Source organism: Electrophorus electricus, chromosome 11, assembly GCF_013358815.1.
Source record: "Electrophorus electricus isolate fEleEle1 chromosome 11, fEleEle1.pri, whole genome shotgun sequence".
Classification (NCBI taxonomy): domain Eukaryota; kingdom Metazoa; phylum Chordata; class Actinopteri; order Gymnotiformes; family Gymnotidae; genus Electrophorus; species Electrophorus electricus.
In genome coordinates this window covers 11334260-11352780 of record NC_049545.1, presented here as the reverse complement: position 1 = coordinate 11352780, position 18521 = coordinate 11334260, and the positions used below count along the sequence as shown (strand labels likewise).

General features: G+C 38.4%; 2 protein-coding genes across 2 annotated transcripts; both read right to left on the bottom strand.

Annotated features, from left to right (window-relative positions):
- Positions 1-851: 851 nt before the first annotated feature.
- Positions 852-2916, bottom strand: npm3 (nucleophosmin/nucleoplasmin, 3). The gene is made up of 5 exons (XM_027023597.2): positions 2754-2916; positions 2358-2443; positions 2129-2248; positions 1548-1641; positions 852-1353 (listed from the first exon to the last, which is right to left on the bottom strand). Exons 1-5 carry the CDS (start codon positions 2824-2826, stop codon positions 1259-1261), a joined length of 468 nt encoding a protein of 155 aa, XP_026879398.1. The 5' UTR covers positions 2827-2916; the 3' UTR covers positions 852-1258.
- A 1236-nt stretch (positions 2917-4152) lies between these two features.
- oga (O-GlcNAcase) lies at positions 4153-17901 on the bottom strand. The gene is made up of 16 exons (XM_027023580.2): positions 17115-17901; positions 15867-15918; positions 15660-15757; positions 15411-15541; positions 15141-15312; positions 14953-15051; positions 14558-14842; positions 14234-14392; positions 13493-14124; positions 12382-12556; positions 8952-9037; positions 7859-7963; positions 7179-7270; positions 6793-6985; positions 6536-6695; positions 4153-6162 (listed from the first exon to the last, which is right to left on the bottom strand). The coding sequence occupies exons 1-16, from the start codon at positions 17275-17277 to the stop codon at positions 6026-6028; spliced, it is 2739 nt and encodes a 912-aa protein (XP_026879381.2). The 5' UTR covers positions 17278-17901; the 3' UTR covers positions 4153-6025.
- Positions 17902-18521: the final 620 nt, after the last annotated feature.

The window sequence follows — 18521 nt, the reverse complement described above, 5'->3', positions numbered from 1 at the left end:
TTCCCCTTCTCAGTTTTGCCGGTGAACTACCACTGCAACAAATGTACTGATGGAATGGGCACCAGTGTTGACTGAAAAATATTTTTAGTTACTTTTTTTCATTAACAACAGAATGTCACGCATAGGTTGCTTTGGTTTTTAATTTCTATCTGTAGGTATATAAGCAGTCCTCATTTCCAAATTATGATAGTGCTTGAATGCTTGCTGAATATAAATGATGTACTGACATAAGAAAGTCTGTCAAAATGTTTGTCCTTTTAAACTATATTATTTATACATTTACTGTTAATCACCAAAACATAAAAAGGTACCACCTAAAATCCAAAGACAGCTGTAACATTTGTGACATTTATGTGATGAATACAGAGAATACTCACAATTCTCATTAAGGAACCCAAGTTTCACTATAGTGAGAACTTGTAAACTCTGTCCAGTGGTTGAGCAAAGCATGGCAAAAGTAATATTTCGCTACAGATTTTTTAACCAAGACATGATTTATTAATAAAATCTATACATGTACAAAACAAATATTTTAGTTTTAAGTATCAACCCTACCACTGAAATGGCCTATTACAGACCCCCCTCCCCAATACATTTAAAAGGACTCTTTTTTAAAAGCCATGCATGTACCACTGCTGGTAACCTACCTTCAGGTAAACACAGAGTGGCTATCTGCGAAAGTACAGTAAGTACAACTTTCCTTTATAATCCTCAGAGTAATATCAATAATTACAAAAATGGCCACATGTCTAGAATGTACAAGGGTGGTCATTTCCCATCTCCACTGATGACTAGTAGTGATCCAGTAATATATCCAGTATTACTGAACCTTTAACTTAGCAGTCCCTCAGAATGTTTTTATTAATTTATTTAAACAACACATTCCAACTACACAGTGAAGTAAAGAAATCCATTCATCAAAATGCAACATACTGGAGTGACACTTTTATCCAAAGCAACTTTCCACAAAGGACAACCAAGAAATGCCTTTTGTATACTGAAGGTTTACAATAATTTTCACTTTTTGATTTAAAAACAAAAACAAAGGATGTACAACTGGTTATTTAACATTTTGGAATTTACTTAACTGTTAAAAAATACTTTCCCCCCCACGAGAAACCACAAAAGTCAAAAGTACCTGGAGCTTGACATGAGTCATGACCCTCCACCCAGTACTTGTCAAAGTTGTCAAAAATATCCAAGATTCAAATTTCAGTTCAGTTCTATAAAACCCATTGAAATCTTCACAAAAGGTTGATTACAGTTTTTGCTTCTTTTTGGCTGGCTTAATTGAGGGCATTTCCTCCTCTGAGTCTTCTTCATCAGACATTTCAGACTCATCATTTTCTGAAGCTGTGAAAAATTTGAGAAATTACATTGTTATTTGTTCATGCAAAAATAATGCTTGTCTATTTTATAATAATTGGCACTGGTTTAAAGCACATTTACTAAACAACGACAATGGTTTAAAGCAAGCAGCATTTCAATCATGTTGTTTAAAGATGTCAAAAAGAAAAGAGGTAGTGTTTCTTTTTCGTTCCTCTCACCAACTAAATGCAATCCGCTAACAGTCACTGGTCCACTTCCAGATTTCAGGCGAAGTGTCACAGGTGCCATCAACTCAAATTCCCCCAGGCTTACCTGAAACAGAAAACAAGACCATGAAACTCCACCAGTATTCCATATGTTTAAGGACTTTGGTACCATAATAACAGGGAAAGAATCTGTGAAAATGTTCAGTTTTTAAGTTAATCTCTTTTAACTACATTGAGCTTGTGAAGAAGCCACACTGCTGGATTAACAATTCCTGACCAAAGGTTTAGTTTGAACCGTATTTGTGTACTGCTCGTAACTTGCAAAGCTGACCGATATACCAAGTGCCCACAATACATTGGAGAAATCCTTATGAATTACAAAATTATTAATTTACTCATACTTAAACATTTACTGCCTTACTCTGCAGGCTTTTGTGGAATTGTGTTACAATAAGCAAAAGTAAGATAACAATTAACCAAGCAGTAGGCAAAACAATAATGTCCTGAAGGTTACCTTGGAGACAACCTTGGATTTGCACCTAGCTATCGAGTAATCTTGTGTAAATAAATATAAATATTAAATGTAACATTACCATAGGAAGACAGGATATGTGAAGATTCGCTACAGGCACGGATATTTTCTTTCCTTGGTGGTTCATAGCGGTCACCTCCACCACATTGTTCTCCTCCTTAGCTCCATTGCCGAGGCAGATCTACAGGTTAGGTGGGGGTGACACTTAAGTACAAATCTACTTTTTAAATTTGGATATAGCAGTCTTCCTCTTATTCTGAGATCAAAAACACAAGCCAAGTTCTACGCACTGTTCGGAGTTCAAGAAAATGCTCCAAATCCTCTTCTTCATCCCCTTGAAAGGTAAAGAAGGGCACTTCGGAGGACAACTCACAGCCTTTAGGATTTCAAGAAAAGAATACGCTATCATTGTATTGTAGCTAGAGGAAATGCATCTGTGTATTCTTACAGCTCCTTCGATTAGTGAACTATAGCGATAGATTACAGGCAACTTAACTTTAACCAACTGTTGCTAACTAGCCATTGCTAATAAAGATATTTGCAAACATTTTATATACGAGTTTATTTTTTGTTAGTTCTAACGAATGTAATTTAGCCCCAGCTGCGTTTATAAGTGCCGCAGCAGTACACGTGTGTTAGCTACCAAGCTAACATTTAAGAAATGCATATATGAAAACTCGGCTTACTAAAAACGTAGCTTTCCAGTCGTGAACAAGCACCTGTTTCGCCCTCTGAAGTTTCGTCTTCTAAAAACGACATAATTGTCAAAATCTAAAATAAAATTGTTGAATTGAGCCTTAATTATGCACAATACAGACAAGGTCTTCCAAACATGACGAGTACACTCATCTCGTCGCAGGAGTCATGACATCATCAACACGAAACTTGATTTTAAAGTTAGCTATAGTTATTTTTTGTTCATACATTTGGCTTGTTCTGGTATTGGTCATGTGTATAATTTACATGTCCCACTGAAATCATTAAAAAATGTTTTTTTTCTTTTTTGGTCATGTCCTTTGTATGATTCTGAACCCCTTTTTTTTTTTTATTATTGTAGTTGTTAGATCTACAGACTTAAGTGTCAAGGATAACTCATTTGTTAGCTGGAAATGTTTTTCAGTGCTTAGACCTAATTAATCTATCATTTTTAATCAGCACCCAGGCCAATGGTGGCTAGATGTGTGTACACACCACAACAGAAAAAATATTGCTTTTATCCCCTTTACCTGTTTCCATAAAAATACATACAATGCCCTAATATTTCTAACGGGGAAGATGTTGACAACATCCAAAGGGAGTTCCTACAAAATAAGCAAACAATCCATCTATCTACGTTTGACAATTCTGCCTTTCCCTACTGCAGAAAAAGATACTGTTATAAATTGATCAAATTTTCAATGCTTCGGTTTTATGCATTCACAATTTTAAGATCTATATATTTTTTCTTAGACATGGTATGCATGATTCATGTCAAAAAAAGGTTTATTGCCCAAGTGGAGAAATATGGGCCCGTTTCCCAGATATGGATGAATTAGTCTGGACTAAATTACAGTATCCATGGTGAATCACCACTGGAAATTAATTCTAGTCTAATTTTAGATTTAATCTGGGTCTGGAACTGAACCTTGATCCAACATAGTTCTAATCCTTAAAATGGCCTACTTATTATCTGAAACAGAGATATTAGCAACCTCCTATTTAGATCTGAAACCATTGGCCATTGTCAGAATAGTTTAGGTTATACCTAAACCACACACCAGAGTGCCGTTTTATAAAAGTGCAACATAAAAGAGTATAATGTGCAACATTCAGGGACAGGCTTACTATAGTGGAATTCATCCTACACCAATACATATATTTTCATATCTAAATGTGTGAATGATCACAAGCAGATCTAAGGTGGCATCAGTACAGAAGCAGGCAATGGTGAGGTAGCGGCTTACCTGCCCTGATAAGTTGTTACTCGACTACTAGCGCTTGCTGGCAACTGCTTGATGGTAAAATGATCTTTGAACTTCAACTGAAAATTCTTAAAACACTCCATTGGTAAATGACTCAGTATTTATAATCATACAAACAAAAGTCTCTATTTAGCATACTTTATTGTAATTAACCATCTTAGATACAAACCTTACAGAAAATGTAACATTACATACATAATCATAATATACAACCCAAAATATTGAAATGTTGCCAACCCAACTTTGTGAATGTTTATACCCTAAAAATTTAAACTTTTTTTTTTTTTTTTCCTTTATAACTTGTATGTGAACTTGACTTTCAGAACCAACAAACAAAACAGTATTGGCCAAACTCAGAAGCCTTTCTCCTCATTCTAGTGGTTACCTGAGACATCTTTTGTGCCCATTTACTAAACTTGGATATGCCAGTGAGTGCCTAGATTCAGTGCCAAAAGCTAGGTTTAGGCATTAGGCTGAAAGGCTCAAATCAAAGTTTTTCTTTTTTCTTTTCTTTTCTTTTCTACTGGAACTGCATTTAGACAGGCTATGTACTTATGAGTTACTAGATATATGGAGTAATCACTACTTAGATCTTTAAAACAAACAAAAGCAAATATGCATTAGGTAACCCATTTAAAAAATAAAAATAAAAATAAAAATTCTCGTCTATCTAAACGAAGACTGAGACCATTTTCTAGCCAAAATGTTGCTTGACTGATACCTTAAGCTTTGACTTTCACCACCTCACTTGCATTTCTATGCAATGCTATTGCCTGGACATGTACCAACAAAATGAAACCACCCATCTCATTTCAGGGAACAACTAACACGTGTCAAATACAACTGCGTGAAGACATTTCCTCTAGCCAATTTGTTGTTAGTGAAGCCTTTTCCCAATAAATTTCACTGAATGACTGAACTGTTAGCTGAACTCAAAACTGGTGATTATTAATCATATAATTAATGTAACTTAACACACAAATGTAGAGATTTATTTAATCAAATGCTTCTTTCAAAATGTTGATATAAGGTTGAATAGGCACAACCTTAGACCATTCAATATGTGGGAACAGATCGTCCTTGTGGGAGGGAGGGGTGCAGCTTCATGGGACAGGACTTCTGCAATACACCACTGTGGAAGGCAACAGCCCAAAAGTCATTGCTGTACAAAACACGAATGTATCATCAAGATACACATGCTATGCTACAAGTTTGTGTGTAGTAAAAAAAAAAAAGAAAGAAAAAAAAAGAAAGAAAGAAGGAATTAAAAAAATGTATATATTAGAGAGAGAGAGAGGCTCCACTGTTGGTTCCATTATCTCCCCCCCGGTCCCACCAGTATGAATTTTTTTAGATGAATAAATTCAGAGTCACTTCCTTTATAAACACTGCTTCACCATATCTAAAGTTAGTTGCTTTGTTCACTTTAACGCTTCAGTTTGTGATGGACAACTGCAATATGTAAGACACTGTAAAGCAGCAACTAAATCTGCTTTAGATTATTGCTGAGGAGAGAGTAAATTATGGCAGATGATAGCGAATGTTTGGAAACTAATTTCCTCTTCTCTCACTCTGATCTTTTGTGGTGGGCCTGGTGTACTCTCACCAGAACCTGCACTGTACTGAATGCATGCCAGCTGCCGACGAGCCACACCTGACTGGTGTAAAAGACTAAATGACACCTGGCCACCTCAAGCAGTCTCGTCAGACCAGACGAGAGTCAACAAGGCAACACATGCAGTCACACATACTCTCAAAACCTCGCACCACCTCTGAATTGCAAAGTATAGTAACTATGAGAAGTACCTTAAATTAAGCAAGTGCACTGTTTGAAGAAAAGCTACAATGACAGCCTGCAATGGGTGGAACAATTACAAATGTGCCACTAAATTTTACAATAACAGGAAGTGAGCCACTCTGAACCTTCTATGCAGACCACTGTAGATTTGTACAAGACCTTCCAAGGTTAACAGTTTAAATGGTTAAATGGTTCCTTTTCACAAGGTCCTTCCCATGATGATGACATCTTTTGGAAAGCCCTCCATTTTGGCCACTTCAAAGCAGCCAAGTTTGCTATAAAAGTCCAACATCCGTTTGTCCATCTGCCGGACCTCACAGAAGGCACCAAGGGAGCCTGACAGAGGGAAGTGTAGAGAAGGTACCATCAGTAAAATGAAAGCAGTGAAATAGGTCACTACAGCTTTTAACTTTCTATAACTAACAGTTGTGAGGCCGTCTCCCTTTCCTTACAGTTACATTTGAAATGCAAGAACCTCAAACACTTTCTTCCCTAAGCCAGATACAAACACACAGATAGATCTAAAGAAGAACCGAACCTCAGCATTATTTTACTAGTTCAATGTTCAACCCCACCCTTTTCAACAAAGGAACATTATTTTCAGAGTGAGGCTGCATCCAAGTTCATGGTGACTACAGACAACACCCCGAGAAACAACATCCAAACCCTTCTTAAATGTACAACTGAGACAAAGATATTAAATGTTTACCATTGGCTTTCAACGATGACAGGAGACAGCCCATCATGCTTTTAGCTACGCTTGGGTCAGTGACTTTAGCATGAATGTCCACCTTTATGAGGGAGGGGAAATTACTGAGGAATGACTCTGGTAAACCTTCCTCCTCCTCATGGAAGCTTAGCATCATTTTCTGTAGGCAAAAAAAAAAAAAGAAGAAATAAAACAAATCTGGTTCAAGTGTTCTGCATTAAGGAAAGCTGGTTAAATGAGAGAAAAGCAGGTCTTGCCTCGGCCTCAGAGAGGTCCTTCTCTGAGTCAGGTTTGCTATACTTTTCCTGCATGAATGGAATCCAGCTCATCTTGCATTTCTTCACAAAAGGCTTAACATCCACAGTGCCCAAGGCATAGCCACAGATCCCCTCCTCGTCCTCCAGGACAAAGCCGTAGTCTGGGCTGAGGGTCAGAAATCCTCCTACCAACCTGCACGAGACACAGCAACTGTATGCAAGCCACCAAACAACCTACACAAAGTATATAACAAAATCTATACATAGTAAATAACTGTACAGACGGTCAGTCCTGTATTTTGTAACATGTTAAATGTCAACCTTATGCTTTATACAATACCAAATCCAAATATCAACAGGAGCAATAAATAAATAATTGGTTGTACCTGTCTCCAATTAGGTCTGGCTCCTGCTCAGAGACAGGAATTCCATCACATCCCTCTGTGTATATTTCCTTGCAGATCTTATAGACAGCAGACTGGGAATTCATGCATGCATTTGCACACACACAAATAAACCACAGAGTAAGAGAGGGAGAAAAAAGGGAGTGTATGAGAGGTCCCGATGGTTCTAACTCTAGACCATTTGCAGCCCTCTGAAGGCCAACAGGTGGACTAGACTGCTTGTTCAGCAGAATTGCGCAGTAGAGCTGCAAACTCAAAAGCACTGATTAAACTGGGACACTTCAGCTGGGAATACTAGCAACTTTAACAACTTTAACACCTTCAGAGGTAATCTGTCCACAGAGTATGTTAAAAGTTTTCTGTAGGCATGACTCACCAATTTAAGACCTTAAGAGAAACTGAAACATGGTGCTTTAGTAATGTTTAATTCTGTGTGATCATTCAACACGAATCTGCTCTTACAACAAAAGCACTCTGACTGCTACATAAACAGTCACTTACAAAGCAGCACTATGTTACTGGCATTGAATCAAGTAACAAAGAGCTGAAAACATCAAAGTTTCATAGTAAAGTACCTAAACTCAGATTTTGCAGAGGTTTCCATTTAAAATGTGCTTTTAAAAAAGGTGAGAGAAAAAGAATAACATCTGCTCAATAATTACCTCATCTTTAGGAAAGTAGGGCCTTATCGAATAGATCTTGGAGGTCGGCATTGAGGGTGGTGGCTGGTAGAAAAGATCGTTTGCCCCATCTATTGGCAACAGTCGCTGTGGAGACCAACACAGAAACGTTCAGCAGTCGCCCAATGTGGGGATTCATGACTGAGCAGCTCTTCATACACACTGACACTTATGAGTTCCTCTGCCCTTGCTGAACCAACCTGACACCCAAGAGCTCTACACTCAACCAAATGCTGGCATTATAGGAAAACCTTAACAAAAGGGGTTTTAATGGCTCTTCTGGCTGGCAGCATTCAGCAAGAGCAGGTAAACAGCATAAAAGTTAAAACCCTTTTTTTGTGCTTTTTTCCTCTTTTGTTTTCAAAAGAAACCATACAGAAGAGGCAAATATATGGCTGCAGGCTTGGTCTGAGAAAGGCTTAACTGGCTAAAGGAGATGCCCCTTTCCCACTGTAAGGCATCGCAAGTTTTCGCTGCGCACTTCCTGTAGAGAAAAGGAGTGATGCTGGCACACAGTGAGCAAAACTCCATGACCAAATAACAAAAGTTGAATGATCATTTATTCTTGGCATTTAATTATGCTTATGTATAACATATGCAATTTAATCTGAACTGAAAGAACTCATTTGTTCATGGAGCTTTCAGCAGGCGAGCTCGCAGGCGCACACGTGAGCGCTGCAGTGCAAAGGCGTGCGCAGGGGATAATTTTGCGCTTCCTGCAAAGGAATAAGGTGTCATGAAAATAAACCCTATCCAAGCTGCGCAGTCGCATGCGCCTGGGGAAAAGCAGCATCTCTTTTGGGCAGTTGCTGAAAGAAACTCTAATTTAGGCTGAGTCAGTATGCACCATCTTCCAAACACTGGTTTTGACATGTCATGTGACCCATTTCATCGTGCACTTCTGCATGAACATCAGCTGATAAAGTATAAGTTGTCAAACCCATTAACTATTTGCTGAAGCAATCAGCTCACCTTAAACAGACCAACCCTTAGCATTATGCAACCACACCAGAGGCAACATTTTAAAAGCAGAAACTTCATTTTAACATTTTGCTGTGAATTCAATATTGGATACCTGGAACTCTCCTGCTAGACCGCCCCTAAAGGCCCAGGGCTCTTGGTCTCCACTTAAGAACTGTGCTGAGGACTGACTACGACACCCTGTTGAGATCAGATCCAAGCGGAGAATGTTATGTGAGGGGCTTTCAGCCAAAATGAGGAAGAAGGGGGTATAGGGTAGTGGTGTCCATTTCCAATTCAATCGATTGAAAAAATAAATGCTTCTATACACTAAAGTTATAGAATATCTCAATTAGAACAAAAGAAAAATGCTTTAAAGCTAGGTCGTCTGGGCTTAATCAGCTAAAGCTTAGATTTACACAGGGCAATCTTGGATGTGAACAGAACATGCAAGACCAAATTACTGGGATCAAAGGGATCAGGGCCTGGGCTCTAGGACAGTCCCTAAAATTACTGGCTTTTGCAGAATTACAGAAGTCTTTGATTTAAGATCTAATACTAATCTTTCACCATTTGGCAAACATTGCTTATTTACATAATGCTAGAATAAATGTTGAAAATTATGCAGTTTCTAATAAACTGTTCCTCTTGAATTAATGGCAGTCTATTTAGAAATTTTGTTGGTTCGACATCACCGACTTGCTGGTAATTAAGCTTCAGCTGTTGAAGCCCCTTTGAGTTCAACACCTCATCTGAAGTCACATTTACATCTATCTGCCTTGTCACATGACTAATGAGCACAGTTCATCAGCCCAAGAGATTTAGATAGCGAGCCCAGGATATTATACAGGGCAGATGAGAGCCCTTCTTTGAGCAAGAAACGCCTACTGGTGGAGTAAACCCCCTTTTCAGGTGAGTATTTTGCATTAGATTTAACTTTCACTCAACACTTGTATAGTTAGCCAAAATGAGAATGTTCAGTAACCACGCATGTTGCAGAGATAAACAAACATAAAATTGTATTTAAAAAAAAATATCTCGATCTTAAACAACGCCGGAAGGAACTCAAAGTCATGTAACAAGACAAATGCAGCGCAGAGACAGGAGTCAAAGTACTCTCATTTACACTGGATTTCATATGGGATACCTAAGCGAACATCCTGTGATGAAATGGCAAGACACAGCACACATGTGCACCATCTGAGGGGAATTCACAAACTGCTCTTCATTATGCACATCATAACTAGAAAACAGCATCTTTGGAATACTACTTTAAAAAGAGATAAGGCCAGTGAAAGCAAAGACTCAATATGACTCCCATAAGGTGGTGCTTCATGGCTGGTCGGAACCATCTCAGTTAGGCCTACTGATAGAAACAAAAACCACGTTAGAGCTGCCAGAGAAAAAAATCTGTGGGTTAACACTTATTCCTTCAACTATCGCTGCGCAAATGTGACTTCATCCAAAATCCTTCCTTTCCAAACATATTACTTAATCTTGAAAAATGTAACTATTCAGAAAAAAGAAAGATGGGGGAAAAAAACCAAAAAAACAAAAAAACAAAAAAAACAACAACCCTGAAAACTAAACCCCCAAAAGAAAACTGATAACGCCAGCACTGTGCATACATCGGCCACTGTCGATCCAATAGCAGCAGAAACTTGTGCTGAGGATTCTTCCATCTGTACATAATGAAGGGAGAAGACAATAGAAGAGCTCGTTAGTAAGTGGTTGCAGCACAACAGCAGTGAGGCGCTGACTGACTGCCATCTGCAATGCTTTGGACCAAGGACCAGAGGAACTGGACAAATTTAGCTGTGCCACCTTTGCCTGGCTGTGCTGACACAGAGGCTTACAGGCAACTAAAAGGGGCACACTCTCAAGAGGTCTCCTAGATATCTCAGAGAAACACAGCTTCTTCTTTGCAAGAGGCTGCTTTTATTCAGAAAGACAATGTTATTTTGTAGTAAATATGTCAAAAGTGTGTTTTATTCTAACCTGTATTACCCCCTCACCACCACCACTTAATTGTATGCCAAAACTGAGATGGCTTGACCAGCTTAGGTTGCTGCCTGCTGTGTTGCTTTTTCATATAGCTGGACAGAAACCTGTGAATGAAATGTGGTTACTAAGGTAACCCAGGCCATGCTGGTGCTATAATTACTCAATCAACTTCCAACACATACCCATTTAAGAACAGAATACAGTACTCTAACCATACAACAATAATCCCCAGATGTCATATTGATAAAAATGCATATGATAATTCCTACTAAGCAATATGTTTCTGCACAGAATCTTAAGTACTTTAAAAGTGAAGACATTTAATAAATTGGATGACTAGATAAAGCAATACTGGATGAGGCTTCATTTATTTTCTAATAGAATGTAAGCTTTGTTCATATAGTGTAAGCGTTGTTCAAACTCCCATGAAAATCTCTACACAAAGCATTACTTATGTGTATGGGGACACTCTGATATAGTACACATTCAGTGAGGGGTACTGTCCCAGCCCAAACCAGTACAGTTAGAGTAACGCATCCATTCAGGTTTTGTGTGGAGTAACATATTGTGTTCAATTGCAGATACACTAGAAGGACCATTTAGAGTCAAAATAATCCCACCAGCGACTGGTAACAGTTTGCAATGGATTGCAGGTATAATTAGGTAAAGTCTTTCATAACGCACCAGAATAGCCTTATACAGCCGCCTCGCTTTCCAAGCTCGCATGCGCGGCGCGCTAGAGCGTAAGGGATCAACTTTCCATCACGATCAGGCCCTTGATCGAGAGAGATGGCAGCAGGTGTTGCTGAGTTAACGCACAATGATACTGGACACACAGCAAGCAGCAGGAACCACACTGGCAACTTAAACCAAGGTCTTACAATCATAACATATTCCTTGCGTTTATTCAGGTACTCCCATTGAGGTTCACCTGTTTGTCACTACTTTATCATACTGGCAAAGAGGTGGTGAACAGTCGAGCAATGGAGACAGCATTCAGTCATTTAGCATTCAGGAGGAGAATAGTATTTATGCAAACAATAGTAAAACAAATAAAGAAGTACGTGACTGCATAAACCTGTCATAGTCTTTGTAAACAGCCTCCCACAACAAAGAGATGCGCAAACTTGCATAATGTGAGAAAACAGAATGAATATATTCCTGTCCTATGAAAAGGCGTAAAGCAAGAAGTGATGGGGTAAATTATCAAGTCTAAAAATATGCGTTGCCATCTGTTTGAAGAACGCAGGGTAGGGGCAGAATTCCTACAGATGTTGCTATAACACTTGGTAAGATACATGAGATGCTTGACATAACGCTCTGAATAAACGGCTGTAAGTGTATTTTATCTTGTTGGGAAAGGACTGCTTCACTATGGGCATTATACCATGCTATTTTAGGATTTACCTAAGTGTGCATTTAATATTTAATGGGTGGTACAGACAAAAATGGAAAAAACAAAAAGCAAAACAAAACAAACAAACAAACAAAAAACAACAAAAATTCTGAAAAGCAACACTGAGTACCAAAGGCATACGTACCTAACCACAGGACAAATGATTTCACCATAGAGATGATACTCTTTATATCCCAGATATAGGGATACAGGTCATACAGAATGGTCCTGTTGGCCGAATTGGAGAGCCTGGTGAACATCTGCATGACGGAGCAACACATCTCCTCAAAATTCTCAGCTCTGGAGTGCCATTCAGCCACCTGACAGACACACAAAACCCTCAAATCAATACAAATAAAACGTTTCTTATATGGCAGCAGAAATAGCAAACGAAGCAGCGAGTAGATAATCCCCATTTCTTGCTTTATAAGCACCACCAAGTGGTGCTGAGAGAAACTGCATTTCCTCCATTTTGTTGCACCACAGCCACTTTTTTCCTTTGGCAGTTTCATTTAATTTCACATGCCCTCCTTGATGATCCCTCACACTTCTATAACGCATTTATAAAAGCCGTTACATTAGTCCAGTTTGATACTTTAGCTAAAATTAATGCTGTGAGATGTGCCCACGTGACAAACAACTTAAACTATTGACCTTAGAAATACATTTTTCAGAATGAACTATGACAATTTGCAATTTGTTTGGCCAAAATGGCAGAAAATTAGAATTGTTTTAATACTAGCTGAAATTACTGTTTTAATAAAAATAAATTAAGTTGATTCTGCTACATTTTGTTTACGTCAAATAAGTTCCGTTAAAAATGTCCCCGTTCGCACTACAGAGTAGTGCAATTTAGTAACACAGACATAACATCAATATGATCAGCAACAGTTCATAAGTGACAGTTAATAAATGACATTGCATATCACACCTTTTATTTAGTCTATTCATATTAACACATGTTTTATTTATATGCTTACTTGTATTTCAGTTATAGTTTGTTTATGGTCAATGAATAAAATGTTTTACAGCAAAGGAGACATCCTTTCCATAATATTCCAAAAAAAATGGGTGAAAATGTATTGCAAGATTATCTGTCGTAAAGCTGTATAATGATATGCACTGTATCCCTGAATATGCCAATACATGTCTATATATTATAAAGTGCTAATATATTAGAAGTATTGTATTATGTTAAATAAACCAATGAACAAAGGCTTTGACATTAACAGAGTGGCTTGGACTATACCACTGACCTTCTCTGGGTCTTTGCATTTGGAGTTTACACTGACGATGCTGCTGTTGGCCCTGAGCCAGTTGAACTCTTTGAGCATTTGAACTGCCTTGGGGCCGTGTTCATACGGCAAGTAGAAGAGCTCCGCCAGCAGAGTCAAGTCCTCCAGAGTGAGCGCTTCAGCTATGTACAGTGGCTTTTCATTGGGTCCTGGAACATACACCTCTTTATTTAGCTCATCAGTCTGCATGGGTGCCACATCACTGCCTGAATCTTCCTGAAGGGACATCTCTGGAGACTTTGACTCTGTTAAGCTTTCCTTATCTGTGTCCATGGGTTTGAGGTCCTCAGTCATTGTTGCTTTTACGATTTTTGTGAGGATCTGGTTGACATTCTTCGCATCCTCCACCTCATCTTGTTTTTCCAGCACCATCTCCATGGGCTCCTCATCTGAGTCCTTCTTCTCCACCTCCACCACCTCCTCGTCCTCCTCTTTGGGAAGTGCATGCGTCTCCTCGCTAAGAGGAGCAGCTGGGCTCATGATGGGCTGCTGGAAGACTGTGGTAACCGTGGTGGAGGAGCCCAGAGATGGAGCAGACAGTAAGGGAACATCAACAGAGGAACTCTTCACTCCACTATGAGCTATCTGACGACCTGCCAAAATAAGAACACTTGAGTAACAATCTGGTTGCATATGATAAATAATAGCTACTACACATAGTAGATACTGTATTGACAACTTCTTGGACAAAAAAGCGATTACTGTTGTATTGATGAGGGACTCCAAACTCAGTGAGCCACTCAGTAAGAGCCAACTTGAGGGCGATCTGTGGACTGTAGAGGATGTCTGTCTCCAGTTCCTCATCGCTACCCTCATTCTCTAGCTTTATCTGAATGGACACTGTGCTGTCTTCACTATCCGCTGAGAAAAACATGTTAAAAACAGAAGCATTTTTCCCCCATTTAGCAGCAAAATCAGTGCATATGCAAATATGAAAATTTAAAGTAACAATTTATTAAATTATGACAAAAAATAATGGGCCGAAAATAAAAAGGATAAAAGAGATAAAATTATATATCTTCTTACTCATGACAACGTCTTTTCTCACTCCATTCATGTTTGATTTGTACCATGTAGCTAGTGTGTGAATGGCCACAAAGTTTGACTCAAATTCACAGTTGGGGTTTGTGAGGACTCCTTTTAGACGAGGGATGAGTTCCGTGGACCTGCCTTTGTAGGGACCCAGGAACAGTCGCTTCTGATCATAGTCATTAGCATGAATATTATCCCAGATAACTGGAGGCCTCCTGAGAATCTTTGTTACCTCTTCAATAGATTCTACTGTAATATCTTTAGAAACTACTTTTGGACCTAAAGGGAAAAAAAAAAAAAAAAAAAATCACACTCACAATACAGACCATAAGGAAACATTATGTCGAAGTATTCGGACATAGACACAGTGCTCACTGAAGGAACCTTACCTGTCCACAGAATTTCAATACCAGGAAGTAGCTTTTCGCCAATGGTACGAAGGTAAGGTGACTGGGCCACGCTGGGGTAACAAAATGTTCCACAGTACTCTGAAAAGAGCGGGTTAATGTTCATCAAACAACACATTACAACAGAGCCTCATTTACAGAATAAGAATATAATAACTCCTTCGTGTTACCTGTGGGGCAAAACAAAAAGGTTTCAGGTTCACCCAAATACTGGAAGATCTCATTAGTAATAGACACTTGAGCATGTGCAAATGAGCTGAAAACCTCTTTGTCAGCTGGACACATGTTGTGATCAATGTCATCAAATAGTAAAGCAAAGGACTTGCACCCAAAATGAGACACCTGCAATTGAAAATAACATGTCACAGACATATAAAAGTAATTCTGCACTATAACAATTATGGGAAGATTTCAGACATGTAGCAGAGTTGCATTTTTACTTGATCTAGCTTCCTTTTCAGTGTAGAGACCTCCTTCTGATTTGAGAATGTTATATCCAGTCCAGGGGAGATAGCATAAATGAACTCAATTCCTTGCTCTTTTGCAGCACTTATCAATGTCATAAGTTGTTCTTTAAAAGGAAAGAAAGTAAAATTACAACCACCTTATAATTATATTCAGCAGCATGAAACCTATCCTTTAAGACACATAACTGGTTTACACTTTATAGCCTGACAATAGTTTTTCACCTGCTTCTTCAACTGAGTACATCTCTCTCCAAAACATTCTATGTTTGTAGTCATCTTTTGGTGCATACAGATATGTGTTCAGTCCCCATTTGTGTTGCCTAGAAAATCACAAATCAAGAATAAGAAAAATACAAACATGATCAGGTACATCAATGTCATTAACATAAAATTCTAGTGTAGTAAGCAAAATAATATTCAATAAGGTACCTCCGAAAAAGCTCTTTCCTTTGTTCCATTGTCCATGGTCGGCCGTAAAAGCCTGTAATAAACAAACAAATAAATTAAACAGACCAGAATATAACGCTCAATATAAATTAATATAAATGCTCAATACAAATGATAAACTAAAACACTAAAGGAAGAAAGGGCCATTCGATAAAACTTGTTAAAGTGGCAATGTACACTCTTGTGCAATCAAGACATAAGTGATATAGACCTGGTGAAAGCACGCCCCAAAAAATGATTTTCAATTGCTAATGACATGACTATTAACAGTGATGATTTCGGGCATTGAGGTTTGTAATGTTGTAGCACTTTGGTGAGCTTCTCTGTGAAATGATCTTTTATGGGTGATTTTCTTGAAGATAGTTGCAGTACTACCTCTTCACAGGCAGGAAACAGAATTTACAAAAGACTGAAATCGCTGTTATGCAACCATGTTAACGTGAGACCTACAACAGAGACGTGGATATAGGGGTTGTGCCAAGTGCTTTAGCACTGGCACACAATAATTGTACCACACCTGAATGTGAAGTAGTGAGCTTTTAAGTATTCACTGATACTGGATTCTGTTGTTGCAGCCATGCCCTTTCTTCTGCTACTATGATGTCAATATTTATAGCTTTTGGACTGAAATTAAGTAGATAGATTCTTGAAGAAAGCTGAAATGACAAAGTCATGTATGCCAGTCACTTTGTGCTTGGCTACATGAAAGACAGGACCTCTTGTTTTTAATGTTCCTCCTTGAACTTTGTGAATTATGCAAGCCCACAACTTCCAACTGAGTAAAGTTAATGTAAAATGCTCCAGCCTATCATTTTATAACTGTGCTACTTACTATAATATTGTGCAATCTGTGCCCAGGATAATTGGGACTCAGATATAATAGGGATATTTCAAGCCATTTTTTGATATCTGTGAAGACACTGGGACCCGAACACTGAAATATCAGTGTAATCTTAAAAAATAGTTTAGAGTCAGCAGAAATTGGTCCCACGAGATGAATTCCAGAAGAATAACAGCATTGTGGATGTACAACCCGAATGATTACTGTGCACTTCAGGTGGGGCGGTGAATACTGTAACCTTTAAAAATAATACCTACTTGTATTCTTCATGTGAGAAAATTGTCTAACCTACATTCACAAAATAGCTAATTTGAAAATTGTGGAAGATACTGGAAACACAATAAATATCACAATATAAACGATGTGTGCAATTGTCACAAAAAACTCACCCTCAACAACACCGCTGATGAATTTTCTTCGGCCTGTTCTCTCAACCACAATATTGTGCTGGTCAACAGAACCCTGCACATCCACACCACCAGCGTCCGTTCCTTCGGGGCTAAGGTCACTTTCTGGCTGAGACGATTCGACTATTTTGTCTTTCTGAACCATTTTTAGACGTTATTTTCAAAACTTTCCAATTGTACTTTAATTAAGGCAATTAACCCAATGTTAAATATTTCTGTGTCGCGCGAAAAAGCTAACTTGACTAGCTCGACAGCTAGCTATTGCATTAGCCAGTTAGTTTAACAGGCCATCACGAATTGCAGGCAACGGTTTTAAACCTTAGCTGGATATCGGTTGTAGCTATTTAGCTAGCCAGCTATGGCAAACTGGCCTCCTTTAAAGAGGGCCGTTTTAATAATGCGACATAAAATTATTTTAATACCTATAATGTCAAGGACAATGACTCGAGTCACCCGAATATTTTATGCAACTAGTGTTAGATAACCCAACTAAACTATTCTATAACGTCAAGCCTGTCAAAGCGGCTAGCTAGCCAAACGAAATTAGCATTAACTGGGCTCTTTTCTCCAGCAGATGCACTTGTCGGTTTTCCTTTGAAAGCAGCAAATTTGGTTGCACTAACACATTCCTGTGCGGAACCCAACTCGTTTACAGAATATCACGCGTTAATCACAAATGACTGCTGCAACCTAGCTATAACGTTTCACGTCGCGTTCATGAACATATAGCTACTAATTTTTCTCTTCCTGTTTACACTTACTGCGCAGACTCACAGAACCGGTTTAAACCAGTCTCGACCGGTTTGAAAGCGTAAAAAAAACAAATCTTTAGTAAAGACTACTTAAAAGCTGCGGGAATTCACGCTCAGTGCATATGCTAAGAAGTCCGAGAATGTACGATTTCATTAAATCTGCACTGTTGTTTATATTACATTTTTAGACAGAAATTGTTTTCTAAAGAAATTGCTTTATTTTTAATTACATAATATACTCATAGAGTTGATCATTTTCTCACACCGGATATCACGTGTGAATGATGTCTTCCCTATTTAATATCTCTGCGCTATTACGTTTATTTAAAGGTCTCCATCAGGATATTTGGATAAAATTGGCAAAGCTCATAATTATAGAAAACATGGTACAGTGGCCTTATTTGTAAGTCCTACTTATAAAAAATATGTTGTGCTTTTTTTAAACGTACCCTGGGTTTCCAAAATTCACCTCGACAATCATGGTCCACGGTGTACCATAAATAAATATGAAGATTACAATCACCCCGATACACACCGCAAACCGGTGGACATTTGCCTTAAAGCTGGTGTTATATCACTGCAGAATTCGCCGGTTAGCACACCCTCATCAGCTTATAGCTACATGTATCCATAGAGA